At 46.0% G+C, this 14,055-nt stretch overlaps 1 protein-coding gene across 1 annotated transcript in view; it reads left to right on the top strand.

The window, feature by feature from the left end:
• CACNG3 (calcium voltage-gated channel auxiliary subunit gamma 3) overlaps positions 1–12,835 on the top strand; it is a 106,074-nt gene extending 93,239 nt beyond the window's left edge. The window contains exons 3-4 of the mRNA XM_017534414.2: positions 5,242–5,382; positions 11,778–12,835. Of these exons, the coding sequence (XP_017389903.1) occupies positions 5,242–5,382; positions 11,778–12,289 (653 nt within the window). The 3' untranslated portion in view covers positions 12,290–12,835. The remainder of the gene's footprint in view (positions 1–5,241; positions 5,383–11,777) is intronic.
• The last annotated feature ends 1,220 nt before the right edge of the window (positions 12,836–14,055 follow it).

Genomic DNA, 14,055 nt, shown 5'->3' on the forward strand with positions numbered 1-14,055 from the left:
AAAAAAAAAAAAAAAAAAAAAAGAAAAAAAAAAGATTAGAAAAGTAAAGAAATAAAAGAATGGCTACTCTATTGACAGAGCAGTGGCATGAACTGCTTGACCTAGTATAGTATGGTTATTTCTTGATTAATGGTAAACAAGAGGTAAATTATTCATGAGCTTTCCAGGGAAGGGACAGGCGGTTCCCAGAACTGAGGGTTCCTCCCCCTTTTTGACAATAGGGTAACTGCTGACATTGCCATGGCATCTGTAAAGTGTCATGGCACTAGTGGGAGTGTCTCTTCACATCCTAATGTATTATAATTAGCATACAATGAGCAGTGAGGACGAGCAGAGGTCACTCTCATCACCATCTTGGTTTTGGCAGGTTTGGGCTGGCTTCTTTATTTTGTCCTGTTTTACAGCAGAGTCTTTGTGACCTGTGCCTTGTATTGACCCCCTATCTCATCCTGTGCTTGGGAATGCAGCCCAGCAGGTCTCAGCCTCATGTTACCCAGCCCCTATTCAAGAGGGAGTCGCTCTGTTTCCAACGCCTCTGACAGCAGAAGGTTCAAAGCCCACACGTTCTGTTGACTAGAGACGCCCGCAACACAGCATTGGACTCAGAAAGCCCTATTCAGACTCTGATGATGAGGCTACACTTGAACAAGCTTATGTCTCCTCCCGTAAGACCCTAACTTAGCTCCACACAATGTGGAGAGGAGAAACAGGGAAAGAAGACAATAAAAACCTCTTCAATCTGAAGTCACCCTGTGCCCACTGGGCTAGAACAAATGCAAGGTGAACTTCCACTGACTTAGGAGAAACTGACAGCAGAAAATGTCCTGTCTGAGGCAGACCCTTATAGTCAGAGTTGATAGAATCTACTTGTATCTCATCTGTGGGGCAAAGAATGGGGTTTCCCCACTAATGGGTTCCCAAATGATGATTGCACCACTTGGGAAACAGTCACATTTACATATCTCCCATCCACATGTTTCAAACATAAACTTTTTTTTTTTTTTTTGAGATAGGGTCTTACTCTGTCATTCAGGCTGGAGTGCAGGGGCATGATCACCACCATGTCTGGCTAATTTCTTTTTACATTTTTTGTAGAGGTGGGATCCCTCTATGTTACCCAGGCTGGTCTCAAACTCCTGTCCTCAAATGATCCACCTGCCTTGGCCCTCCCAGAGGGCTGAGATTACAGGCATGAGCCACTGGGCCAGGCCCCCTTTTGTAACCAACACAGTTCAATAGCTTCAAGCACTCAGATCATTTCCATAGGGCACACATCAAAGGTTAATCATCCTTTGATTTTTTTAAGGTATTCACTTTTTATTAATTACACTCACTACATTGAATATTCAAGCAATTCCTGAGTTCAAATGCAATGTAAATGATCCCTTTAAGATTAGTCCACAAGTCCCAAACAGGTGTTTGAAACCACTGGAGGAGACCCTCCCCCCAACAATATTTACAGGGGCCCAAGGCAAGAATCCAGTTGGAAACCCATAGGTCATCTGTGTACATTTTTACAAATTATGAATAAGTTGTGCCCACAACTGGGCCCATTAAAAATAAGCTACACTCACATACAGAACCCCAGAACTCTGGGATGGCCCCCTAGACCTGGGAGCTAAAAAAAAACACCAGGAGCCAGCTCTGCCACCTGCAAGCCTGCATAGTAGCAGAGAACTGCAGGACTTTGCAGCAGGCCAGAACTCAGCAAGGACACTAATCATGCTCCCAGAGAGTCAGAGCAGTCAGGTTCTCCTCCCCAACACCTGGCTTCTCCCAGCAGGATTTCCAGGCAGTTTGAAATGCATCACAAAATTTTAACATTGCAGCAGAGGAGTGGTAGGGATGCAGTTTGATCTGCAACTCTGACTGCCCAGCTCTCATGTCTGGTGATTTGGGACAGCCACCTTGAAACTGTTAGCAAACGCCAGGCATTCAGCCTAGGTCCCATTGCTCACCCATAGAAAACCAATTCTTGAGACAAGTGTTGCCGAGGAAGAAGGTTTTATTCTGACGACATCAGTCAGAGAGATGGAAGACAAACCTCAAATCCATTTCCACCCCAACCACTAACTAAAGTAAGGATTGGCATAACTGGGAAGAAAAACAAGAGGGTCAAGGAAGAGGATTTAGCCAGCAGGCAGCAGGTGCAGTTCATTTCATTGAAACATACACATGTAAGTTTCTCAAGCTTCAGTTCATGGGCATCCAGCCTGTTAGAAAAGTGGACCAACTTCAGCCAGGCATGGTAGCTCACACCTGTAACCCCAGCATTTTGGGAGGCCAAGGCAGGTGGATCATCTGAGGTCAGGAGTTCGAGACCAGCCTGACCAATATGGTGAAACGCCATCTCTATTAAAACAAAAATTAGAGAGGGATGGTGGCATGCACCTGAAGTCCCAGCCACTCAGGAGGTTGAGACAGGAGAATTGTTTGAACCTGGATGGCGGAGGTTGCAGTGAGAGACTGCACCATTGCACTCCAAACTGGGTGACAGAGCAAGACTAATTCTCAAAAANAAAAAAAAAAAAAAAAAAAAAAAAAAAAAAAAAGAAAGAAAGAAAGAAAGAAAAGAGAAGAGAAGACAAAAAAGAAAAGAAAATTGGGCTGTTTCAAAAACCAAAGCAAAATCCCTTCCGTCTTTTCTTAAGAGAACCTCACCCCTGTGTGCCCTCAGCCCCCCACTTCAGGTCTCCCCCTTCATCCCTCTAGGGCCCACAGGTTAAATAAGTTACCAGACTTTCAGAAAACTGAGAACACAAACAAGCAAATGAGAGCGCAGTAGCCAATGAAAATGGTTGCAGCTAAACAGGCAGAAAACATATAGTGAATATGAAAGTTAAAGGCTTGAACGCTGAGTAATGTCAACTAAGCTTTGAACCCCTGAGTCAAAATAAACTCATGTCCTCCCTGGCCCTCCACTCCCTTGCATGTGTCCTTGTCAGGAGAGGATCCTCCATTCACTCAGCACCTAAGACGAAACATGACTTGCAGCCCACAGCCAATCAGCTAATTCTGTTGGCTTTACTTTCAAAATATAAAGTACACCCTGAATCTGACCACACCTTACCACGTCAGGTGTACCACCCCAGTCCATGAAGGGCTCTTGCCTGGGTTCTGGGTTTTTTGTTTGTTTTGGTTTTGAGACGAGGTCTTATTCTGTTGCCCAGGCTGGAGTACAGTGGTATCATATCAGCTCCCTGCAGCCTCTGCCTCCCCAGCTCAAGTGATCCTCCTACATGCCACGATGCCTGGCTTATTTTTAATTTTTTTAGTAGAGATGGGGTTTTGTCATGTTGCCCAGGCTGATCTCAAACTCCTGACCTCAAGTGATCCTCCCGTTTCAACCTCCCAAAGTGCAACAGGGCTCTGCCCCCAGAAGGACCCCACCCTTGGCTCCATGCTCTGCTGTCTCCATCTTGAAATTCTTAACAATTTTGGAACAAGAAACCTCACTGTTTTTTGTTTGTTTGTCTGTCTGGAGACAGAGTCTCAAACTGTTGCACAGGCTTGAGTATAATGGCGCAATCTCGGCTCACTGCAACCTCCACTTCCTGGGGTCAAGTGATTCTCCTGCCTCAGCCTCCCGAGTAGCAAAGATTACAGCTAGTGATTTTTATATTTTTAGTAGAGATGGGATTTCACCATGTTGGCCAGACTGGTCTTGAACTCCTGATCTCAGGTGATCCACCCACCTCTGCCTCCCAAAGTGTTGGGATTACAGGCGTGAGCCACAGTGCCCAGCTAGGGCCTCACATTTTTTGTGTTGCATTAGGCCCTGTAAATTATGTAGCTGGTCTTGCCTGTCATTGCTACTAGAGCATGAGGCCCATAGGACAGGACCCCTGGCTTCTTGGTACACCAATGAGCATGGAATTTATTCAGCTGATGTATTCTGGAATGGACCCACCAGGAAATACTCTTATACTGGTTGGGTAAATACTGGTACCCCCACCACAGGGGAGCCCTCTCCCAGGAACTTAGGGATCCTGCTCTGACCCCTCAGCCGGTATCTCTTTTGAAGGGCAGTGCCTGTGCCCTTGCTGTGGTTAAACATTCCAGCTATGACTGCAGCACCTGCCACAGCACCTGGCACCTAGTAGGTGCTCAAGAAATATCTGTCGAATGAATAAGCAAATTCATTTGTTCATTCGTGACTAAATGGGTATTCAATGGGTGTTGTCATTCTCCCCACTATGCAAATGTAGATGCCTACAGGGAAAGATTCTGCATTTTAATGAGCAGTATATGGTCTGATGGGAGTCCCTGTACACAGGGCTGGCTGTGTCATTTGCAGGTTTCAGTGTGAAATGAAAATCGTGGGCTCTTAGACCAGGCGTAATGGCTCATGCCTGTAATCCCAGCACTTTGGGGGGTTGAGACAGGAAGACTGCTTGAGGCCAGGAGTTCTAGACCAGCCTGGGTAACTTAGCAAGACCCCATCTCTACAAAAAATACAAAAATCAGCCGGACATGGTGGCACACGCCTGTAGTCCCAGCTACTTGAGTGGCTGAGCAGGAGGATCGTCTGAGCCTGGAAGGTTGAGACTACAGTGAGCCGTGATTGCACCACTGCACTCCAGCCAGAGTGACAGAATAAGCACCATCTCAAAAAACCTGAGACCAAAAACAAAAACAAAAAATATCCTTTTTTTGTGATCGCTCTTGATCTATCATGGTGTTTTCTATTTGCTATTTAATATCACCCTCCTTGGGTGCAGGGACATTCTCCGGTGAGTGCAAACCCTCCCGGGGACCTGGGGCTTACACCCAACTCTGACTCTCCCTGTGTCCTTGCCTGGGCTCCCACCAAGGGTAAAGAGGGACCCTTGGTGTAGTCATTGGGCTGAAGAGGGAGAATGGGCATTTGAGAGTCTTTCAGGGAGGCAGGGAGGTGGGAAGGTGTTGGTGACAGGAGGGGAGGTAGGGAGTGGGGTGCCACATAAGTCAAAGCTCCAAGCACCAAAGCACGTGCCATTGTCCCATCAGACTTCACTTATGAAACACACATTTGATTATAAAATTGTTAAGACTCTCAGGATGGTGACTGCAGAACATCAACCCCAAGTGCCAAGACTCCTTCTAAGCACAGGCTCTGAGCACCTGGTCTTGTGCCCATGTCAAACATGGGCTCTGCTCTCCTTCCGTGCGGCCTTCCTCTCAGGCACCCCTACGCTTGCAGTGGGAGGACCCCAGGGGCTGGCTGGGTGCAGACAGAAGCCTCTCTCTTTCTCTCTGCAGGAGCTGTGAGGGCCTCCAGTGTCTTCCCCATCCTCAGTGTCACACTGCTGTTCTTCGGTGGGCTCTGTGTGGCAGCCAGCGAGTTTCACCGCAGCAGACACAATGTCATTCTCAGCGCAGGCATCTTTTTTGTCTCTGCAGGTGAGTGTCTGGCCCTAGCCCTGAGATCTTCACAGACACCAAACCGAAGCCAGGGCCGCATGGAGGAAGCAATGTTATTCAGAGCTCCCTACCAGGGAAGGAGCAAGAAAATGTTCCAGTTGTTGTGCTAAGGATGAGAACTCAAAGAATTTCATTAGAATCAAAGGTGTCAAAACTCTAGCTAAAGCCGGCATGAGGGAAAGACAGGGAGGAAGCCGGATGGCAGGATCAGCTGAGACTGAAACAGAGAGGGGGGAAGGAGAAAAGGGCAGGAAAGGAAAAGAGAGGAGAGAGAGATTAACAGGAGTGTACATACATGCTTGCTGCTTGCATATATGATGGGTGTGAACTGACCGTGTTTTAAAGTGTTCCACTTTGACTGGGGAAGCTGAAGCAGGAGGATCATTTGAGCCCAGGAGTTCAAGACCAGCCGGGGCAGCATAATGAGACTGATATCTCAAAAAAAAAAATTTTTTTTAATTAAAAAATTAGCTGGGTGTAGTGGTGCACACCTGTGGTCTCAGCAACTCAGGAAGCTAAGATGGGAGGATCACTTGAGCCCAGGAGGTCAAGGCTGCAGTGAGTGAAGATCATGCCACTGCACTCCAGCCTGGGTGACAAAGTGAGGTCCTATCACCAAATAAGTAAATGTAAAAATATAGAGTTGCATTTTAGTGTTCACTTGGGCATGTTCATATATAATCTCTGGCCCTTTGAGATATGTGTTTGCCAGCTAACTATTATTCAAGCCTCTCTTACTCACCATTGTATACTCCTCCACCTTTCCCATGCCAATCAACACTCTGCCATCACCATGCAAAGTTGGAAAGTCATCACCAAAGTCCAGCCCCATCCAGCATTTGAAGTGCTCAAATCCTCCTATCACTCCAAGCATCTCTGAGAACAAGGTAAAACCAGCAGCCCAGATGCTCTCCAGGAAGACCTTACAGTCCATAGCAGCCCTGACCAGAAGAAGGCACAGGGTGGCAAGGGCGCTGAGGGACACCCTTCACAAAAGGGGCCTGTTCTCTGCCTTCTCTCACCTCCCTCCACCTCCATCCCTTCGCTGGTGGCCTGTCTTCCTTGATTCCCTCTGAGTTTTCTTCCTTCATCCTTGCTTTCATCCCTTTACCATCTCTTCCTACCCCACTCCTTTTGGAGTGGATCAGTGCCATCTGGATGAAATGCTTTAGAGAAGCAAAGAGCAGGTCAGGGACAGAGGAAGATGGCTCTGGACTCTGGTGATGACTTTCAGACTTTGCAAGGTGATGGCGGAGTATTGATTGGAATGGGGACAGTGTCAGAGAGTACAAAATGGTGAGAAAGAGTGGCTTGCAGCACCCCTGGATTTCAGTCCTGGATCCACCAATCAGGCTTGGGAAATGTGATCAACTCTTTGTAATTTGTTTTCCTTGACTATAACACAGCAAATAATAATAGTACCAACTGCAGCTGGGCTTGGTTGCTCATGCCTGTAATCCCAGCACTTTGGAAGGCCAAGGCAGAAGAATCACTTGAGCACAGGCTTTCAAGACTACCATGGGCAACATTGTGAGACTCAATCTGCACAAAAGTTTAAAAATTAGCTAGATATGTTGGTGGGTGCCTACAGTTCCAGCTACTCAGGAGGCTGAGGTGGGAGGATGGCTAGAGTCTGGGAGGTCAAGGCTGCAGTGAGCCATGATCATGCCACTGCACTCCAGCCTGGGTGACAGAGCAAGGCCCTGTCTCAAAATTATAATCATAATCATAATAGTACCAGCTGCATGGGGTTTACCGAAAGGAAACTGTATTAGCTTGTTCTCACACTGCTGATAAAAACGTACCCACGACTGGGTAATTTATAAAAGAAAGAGGTTTAATTGTCTCACTGTTCTGCATGGCTGGGAATGTCTCACAATCGTGATGGAAGGCAAAGGAGGAGCAAAGTCACATCTTACATGGCAGCAGTCAAGAGAGCTTGTGCAGGAGAACTCCCCTTTACAAAACCATCAGATCACGCCTGTAATCCCAGCACTTTGGGATGCCAAGGTGGGAGGATCACGAGGGTCAGCAGATCGAAACCATCCTGGCCAACCTGGTGAAACCCCATCTCTACTAAAAATACAAAAATTAGGTGGGTGTGGTGGCACACGCTTGCAATCCCAGCTACTTGGAAGGCTGAGGCAGGAGAATCTCTTGAACCCAGGAGGCGGAGGTTCCAGTGAGCTGAGATGGCACCACTGCACTCCAGCCTGGCGACAAAACGAGACTCTATCACAAAAAAACAAAAAAAAAAAAAAAAAAAAAAAAAAAAAAAAAAAAAAAAAAAAAAAAAAAAAAAAACCATCAGATCTCATGAGGCTTATTCACTACCACAGGAACAATATGGGGGAAACGCCCCCCGTGATTCAATTATCTCCACCTGGCCTCACCCTTGACAACTGGGGATTATTACAATTCAAGGTGAGATTTGGGTGGGGACACAGAGACTGAAGAGAGAAAGCACAGTATTTTTTTCTACTATTAGAAAAGGAGCAACAATACAGTTCCAAAATCTGGAGCCCCACAAGACCTTGCTCAAATTCCTTCCCCACTCCTTCTCTTTCTGTGAGATAAGAAAGTGAGACTGTCTAAAGCTGAGTCGCTGGGAACTGACGCCAGCAACAGACCAGAAAGAAAACTGCCATCTTGCCCCAGGGGGATGAGATCAGCCCACAGGTGGCGGTGGCCTCGACCTTGCTCTGTGTGGACAGATGTTAGCATCTGCAAACCCAGGGACTTGTTTTATCTTGAGGCACAGTTCCTATCACAGCACCCAGGCAACTATGTCCAGACCTCCGGGATGCTGCGGGATCCAGAGGATGAGTACCAGTGTTATGCTGATGTGAGAGTTTTCTAAGAACAAGAGAAGATCATTATTTTGTCCCCCAAGGGGATTGTTAGGGAAGAGTGTGTCACCAGCAACTTTCTTCTCACAAGAGGCATTGTGAGAGGTGGCAGGTGGAGTAGACACATAGGAACTAGAAAGCTAGTGAGTCCGTGGAGGAAGCCCTGATGGGAAGGCAGAGGCTTGGGGTCTAATCCTAGACCCTTCCACTGAACTCTCCAAAGAACCCCAAGATCCTGTTTTTCCACCTCTAAAATGAAAGGAGTAGATGATTTACTACTCTCTAAGGCTCTTTTTTGCTCATCTTACACTAAGGTTGATCATTTGAGCCAAGCAATTAACAATGCTTTAAATCAGTAAATAAGAGTGCTGGAGGAAAAAAGACAGAGAAAACTATTCTTTATTGAGCACCTACTATGTATCAGATACTATGCAGAATGCTCAAGAGCATGAGCTCTGAAGTCAGGCTGCCTGGTGCAAATCTAGGTCTACTACTTTCCTTCTGTGTGACCTTGGGCAAGTCACTTAACCTTTCTGTGCTTCATTTATTTCCCCATCTGAAAAAAGAGACGCATAATGGCCCCACCTCTTGAAGCTGTTAACAGGATTAAATGAGTTGGTAGAGATAAAGTGCCCAGAGTGGTGCCTATCATCCAGTATGTGTTCAACACATAGTAGCTGTTATCATATGCCATTTAATCCTCATACAAACTCCACCCATTCACTCATTCAACAAATATGGACTGCCCTCTTGCTATGAATCAGGCTCTGGGCTGGGAGATACCATAACAATGAATGAGATAAGCGTAGTCCCTGCCCTCAGGGAGCTTACAGTCTGAAAGTAGGACAAAGCAATTGCCTACTCAGATCTTGTCTTCCCTAAGCCTTGTTACTGAAATCTAAATCCATCATGGCTGAGAGTTCTGGATTCAAATCCCACTTCAACCATTTTCCATTAGGTTGGTGCAAAAGTAATTGTGGTTCTTGCAATTACTTTTAATTTAATAGCTGTGCTCGACATGGGAAATTACCTATCTTCTCTGTGTCTGTTTTCCCATCTGTAAAAGGGGAATCATTTTTTAAGTGAACCTGTTGCAATGATTAATAGTTATGATGCATATAAAGACTTTGCACAGTGCCTGGCACATGGTAAGTGCCCTATAGATAACTGGCAATTTGCTTGGCTTCCTATCAGCCTAGTCTGACATCTGAGCCTCTCTTTGAACTTCCTTCTTTCCATCCCCACCCCGCCCCATCTCCTGCTGTCCCCAGAAAGACTTCCTTTGGGGAGTTTTCAAACTTTGCCACCAAAATATTCCTACTGGCAGAGGATAGAGAAAACATGGCCTGGGGGAGTCAGGGGGCATCAATAGAAGCCACCTTCATTGAGCTGAGACGTCTCTGAAGTCTGCCTCCCATTTAACTTAAAAATTCATGTGAATTCTGCCTTCTCCTCCTTATTATATCCTTGTTCATTTTAATATAAAAGAATATGTCTTCCCTACTCATCTTCAAACCAAATTGACACTCCAGGAAGAGGAGCCGTTTGTCACCCTGTGGTTTCTTGCAGCTTGACACAGAGCTGGATGTGTCAATCCCCATAATAAGAAATAGCTCAGTGATGAGAACTTGCTGCCTACCTGCTGAATGTCTGTGCTGGGTAGAGCCAAGAGGAGGCAGGAGAGAAGCAGATTTTGTCTCTGTACTTTGGAGACAAGTTTTAGATGAAGTATAATCAGAAGCCCTATTCAAAATATTGAGGCTAGTCATGGTGGCTCATGTCTGTAATCCCAATGTTTTGAGAAACCAAGGTGTGAGCATGACTTGAGGCCAGGAGCTCAAAACCAGACTGGGCAATATAGCAAGGTTCCATCTCTACCAAAAAAAAATTTTTTTAATTGGCTGTGCTTGGTGGCACCTACCTATAGTCCCAGCTATTCAGGAGGCTGAGGAGGGAGGATGCCTTGAGCCCAGGAGGTTGAGGCTACAGTGAGCTATAATTGTTCCACTGCACTCCAGCCTGGGAAACAGAGCAAGACCCCATCTCTTAAAAAAACAAAACAACAAAACTCATAACCCTGATGCATGTGCACCAGCTAATCAGAAGGGTGGCACTGGAGCACAGGCCTGTGTCTGCTGCCCTACCAAGCTTTAACCCTTTGGTTGCTAGACTGTAGGGAGATCTTGGGGATGCCCAAGTTCAAAGAGTATAGAACATTCAAGGAATGGAGTGAGAATTCAGGAGGCTCCTGGAAATGGTTACTCACCAACTGTTGTCGGAAACTGTAATGAGGGACAACCTCCATTTAGCACCGCCCTACAGGTAGCCTAAATTTGGAGGCAGAGAGATGCCAGCTGGTGTACCAACAACCTCCATGAGTCATTGTTGGCTCCAAGCCCTGGATGAGGCCCTTGAAACAAAGAAACAAGAAGAGACATATCCCCTTCAGAGAAAGAACATGAGAAAGGTAGGCAGAGATGTGCACAGCCCCCCAAACCTCCTGCTCCTACTGACCGCCACCTGGAGAATTGATTCCTCTCTAGTGGGCTAAGCAGCTATTTCCAGCAATATTGGCACTTGCTGAAGCTATGTCTGCAAGGCTCGCCTGTTGGAGGTAACAGCTTCCTGTTCCCCAAGTCCTGGTGCCTGGTGCTCAAACAACAGCTGATCTGAAGCATTATCATATCCTGTGCAGATAAAAAGACTTGGTAAGCTCCCACCTCTTCCCCATGGGTTTATTTATTGTCCCAAATTGCAGCTCCAGACCCATACATTTCCACTGGGCAGCTCCATTTGGAGTTTCCATAAGCACTTCCAACTTAATGTGTTCAAACCTCCTCTTCTGTCTAAACCTGGATTCTCTGCTGCCTCTTATTTGAGCTCAAAATGCCACCAGCCTCCCAAGCATCCAAGTTAGAACCCTAGTAACTCATTCTCAATTCCTTCTCTCACATGCCATCGTCAACCGTCTTTCATCTCCTGGCTCACCCCTATTTAATTTTCAGGCTCTGGCTCAAATGTCACCTCATCTTCAGCACGAGGTGCTGTCTTTCTCTCTCCTTTTGCTCCTGAGCCATTTTTATGTGGCTCCGATAAAACTCTTACTGTATTTTCCTGTAATTGCATTTACATGTCAGTCTTTGCTACTAATGATAAAGAATTCAAGGGCAGGGACATGTATCTTGTTCATTTTACAATCTTCATGGTTTAGTGCCAAAGATTAAGTGTTGATGAGATGAATTGTTTCTAAGGGAAAAGTAAGTGCATTCTGAGTTCTACTGTACTTGCTGTAGGAGTAGGGTGTACTCTTGAGCTGAATACACATTGCCTGGAACTGAGCAGCAGAATTCTTCATTTCCCAAGTGACAGACCATGCAAAAGAGCTCTGTGGTTGGATTTCCCAGCTATAATCCATTGTCCTCTCTCCCCGTTACCTCCACATTTTCTATAAATATTTTAAGATGGAATGTGACAATTCTATCTGAGTTTTATAAAAGACATGTTTTTCTTTTTCCCTTCTCTTAGGGTTAAGCAACATCATTGGCATCATAGTTTATATATCAGCCAATGCCGGAGACCCCGGGCAACGTGACTCCAAAAAAAGTTACTCCTATGGTTGGTCCTTTTATTTCGGAGCCTTCTCTTTCATCATCGCAGAAATTGTAGGAGTGGTTGCCGTGCACATCTATATTGAAAAACATCAGCAGTTACGAGCCAAATCCCACTCGGAGTTCCTGAAGAAATCTACTTTTGCCCGCCTCCCACCCTACAGGTATCGATTCCGGAGGCGGTCAAGTTCTCGCTCCACTGAGCCCAGATCCCGAGACCTGTCCCCCATCAGCAAAGGCTTCCACACCATCCCTTCCACCGACATCTCGATGTTCACTCTCTCCCGGGACCCCTCAAAGATCACCATGGGGACCCTCCTCAACTCTGACCGGGACCACGCTTTTCTACAGTTCCACAATTCCACACCCAAAGAGTTCAAAGAGTCACTGCATAATAATCCGGCCAACAGGCGCACCACGCCCGTCTGAACTGACCTCTGACCTCTGCCCCACGCCCAGCACAGCCTTGGGGGAAGTGTACAGAGATGTCTCTGAGGTTGCATGGCATGGTCCTCGTGATGGTATTACTTTTTACAAAGAATGAAACCAAATGGACTCAGCCCTCTCCCACATTTGCCCCTCACCCTCCAAGTCCTAACCCCTCCATCCCTCCCTAAGTTTTCAAGCCAATCCCTTAATGTCATTCCTCTCTCTGTGTATCTGTGCCAGATGTTTTCCTTTCTTCCTTCTTTACTGGAAGGACCTCCACATTCTTCCCTCCTTGGAAGAGGACTTTACTCAAAGTCACGGGTGGTGACCAGGGGGGATTTCTGAATCCCCATCAGGCGGGTTCATAGTTGTTCGCATTGTCTACTCACACAAATCCTCAGGAAACCAACCACCGCCCAGGTGGCCCTGAGGGAGGCATTCACCTTTACATGTTAGAAAAACATGACCAGAAATCAAAGATGTCAGAGCCCCGAAGCAGCTAATGTAATAAGCACTCATGTTATTAAAGGTTTTGCCTTGTCGTAACCCACTGAGCCAGGGGTGTTTTGTTTCTTTTGGGTGTTTCCTACACAGACTCACTCCCCGGCCTCCAAACTGGTTCATGTCCATCTTGGACTCCCAACTTAGCTCATCCACACTTGAGCCACTAGGGAGGATCTCCCTGCACCTTTGGAAGCTAGTAAGGTGTTCTGTTCCCACAAATGTCCAAATCAGTGTGTCCCTCCACCTGAATTCCTGGAGGCTACCTGTGGGTGGGTGAATAAACACTGATTTTCAAGATCTAACTCTGGCACACAACAACTCTAGAACCTTGGGCAAATCCTCTAAGCCTCAAGCCTCAGTCTCCTCATCTGTAAAATGGAACATGATCATAGCACTCTTCTCCACAGAGTTGTGAGGCTTAAATAAAACATTGAGTGTAAAATGATTAGCACATTGCAAACAATCAATATATATTTTTCAGTGTTTCAGGTGGATTTTAGGCAGAGTAAGCATCGTGTCGATCTGCTTGTGCTGTGATAACAAAATATCAAAATGGGCCAGGAGAGGCAGCATGTGCTTGTAGTCCCACCTTGTGGGACTACAGCCTTGAAGGCTGAAGTGGAAGGATCACTGGAGCCCAGGAGTTCAAGAGTTCAAGTCTAGCTGAGACCCCAGCTATAAAAAAAAAAAAAAAAAAAAAAAAAAAAAAAAAAAAAATCAAAGTCTGATGGCTTAAACAACAGACATTTATTTCTCACAGTTCTGGAGGCTAAGGATTCCAAGATTAAAATGTCAGTAAATTCAGTTTCTGCTCAGGGCTGCTTTTCCTGACTTGTAGACAGCAGCCTTCTTGCTGTATCTTCACATGATAGAAAGTAATCTCTCTCTCTCTCTCTCTCTCTCTCTCTTTCTCTCCCTCCCTCAGTTTCCCTTTTCATAAAGCCACAGATCCCATAGTGAGGGTCCTATGTGTCCCACACCCATGATCTCATCTAACCCTAATTATCTCCCAAAAATCTCATCTCCAAATACCATCACACTGGGGGTTAGGGATTCAACATATGCATTTTGGGGGGAATGGGAAGGTAGATGGGGACACAGTTCAGTCCACAAAAAGTGTTACTCTAGCAAGATAAAAGCCAAGTGGAAGTTACTTTGTATAAAGGAGAGAAAGAGAGAATATAGTTTGCACAGGCTTTGAGGGCTCTGGAAGAGAGAATGGAAGGATTTAGATATTTTAAATATTTGATGTTAGAAAGTAT

Source organism: Cebus imitator, unplaced genomic scaffold (assembly GCF_001604975.1).
Source record: "Cebus imitator isolate Cc_AM_T3 unplaced genomic scaffold, Cebus_imitator-1.0 Scaffold85, whole genome shotgun sequence".
Classification (NCBI taxonomy): domain Eukaryota; kingdom Metazoa; phylum Chordata; class Mammalia; order Primates; family Cebidae; genus Cebus; species Cebus imitator.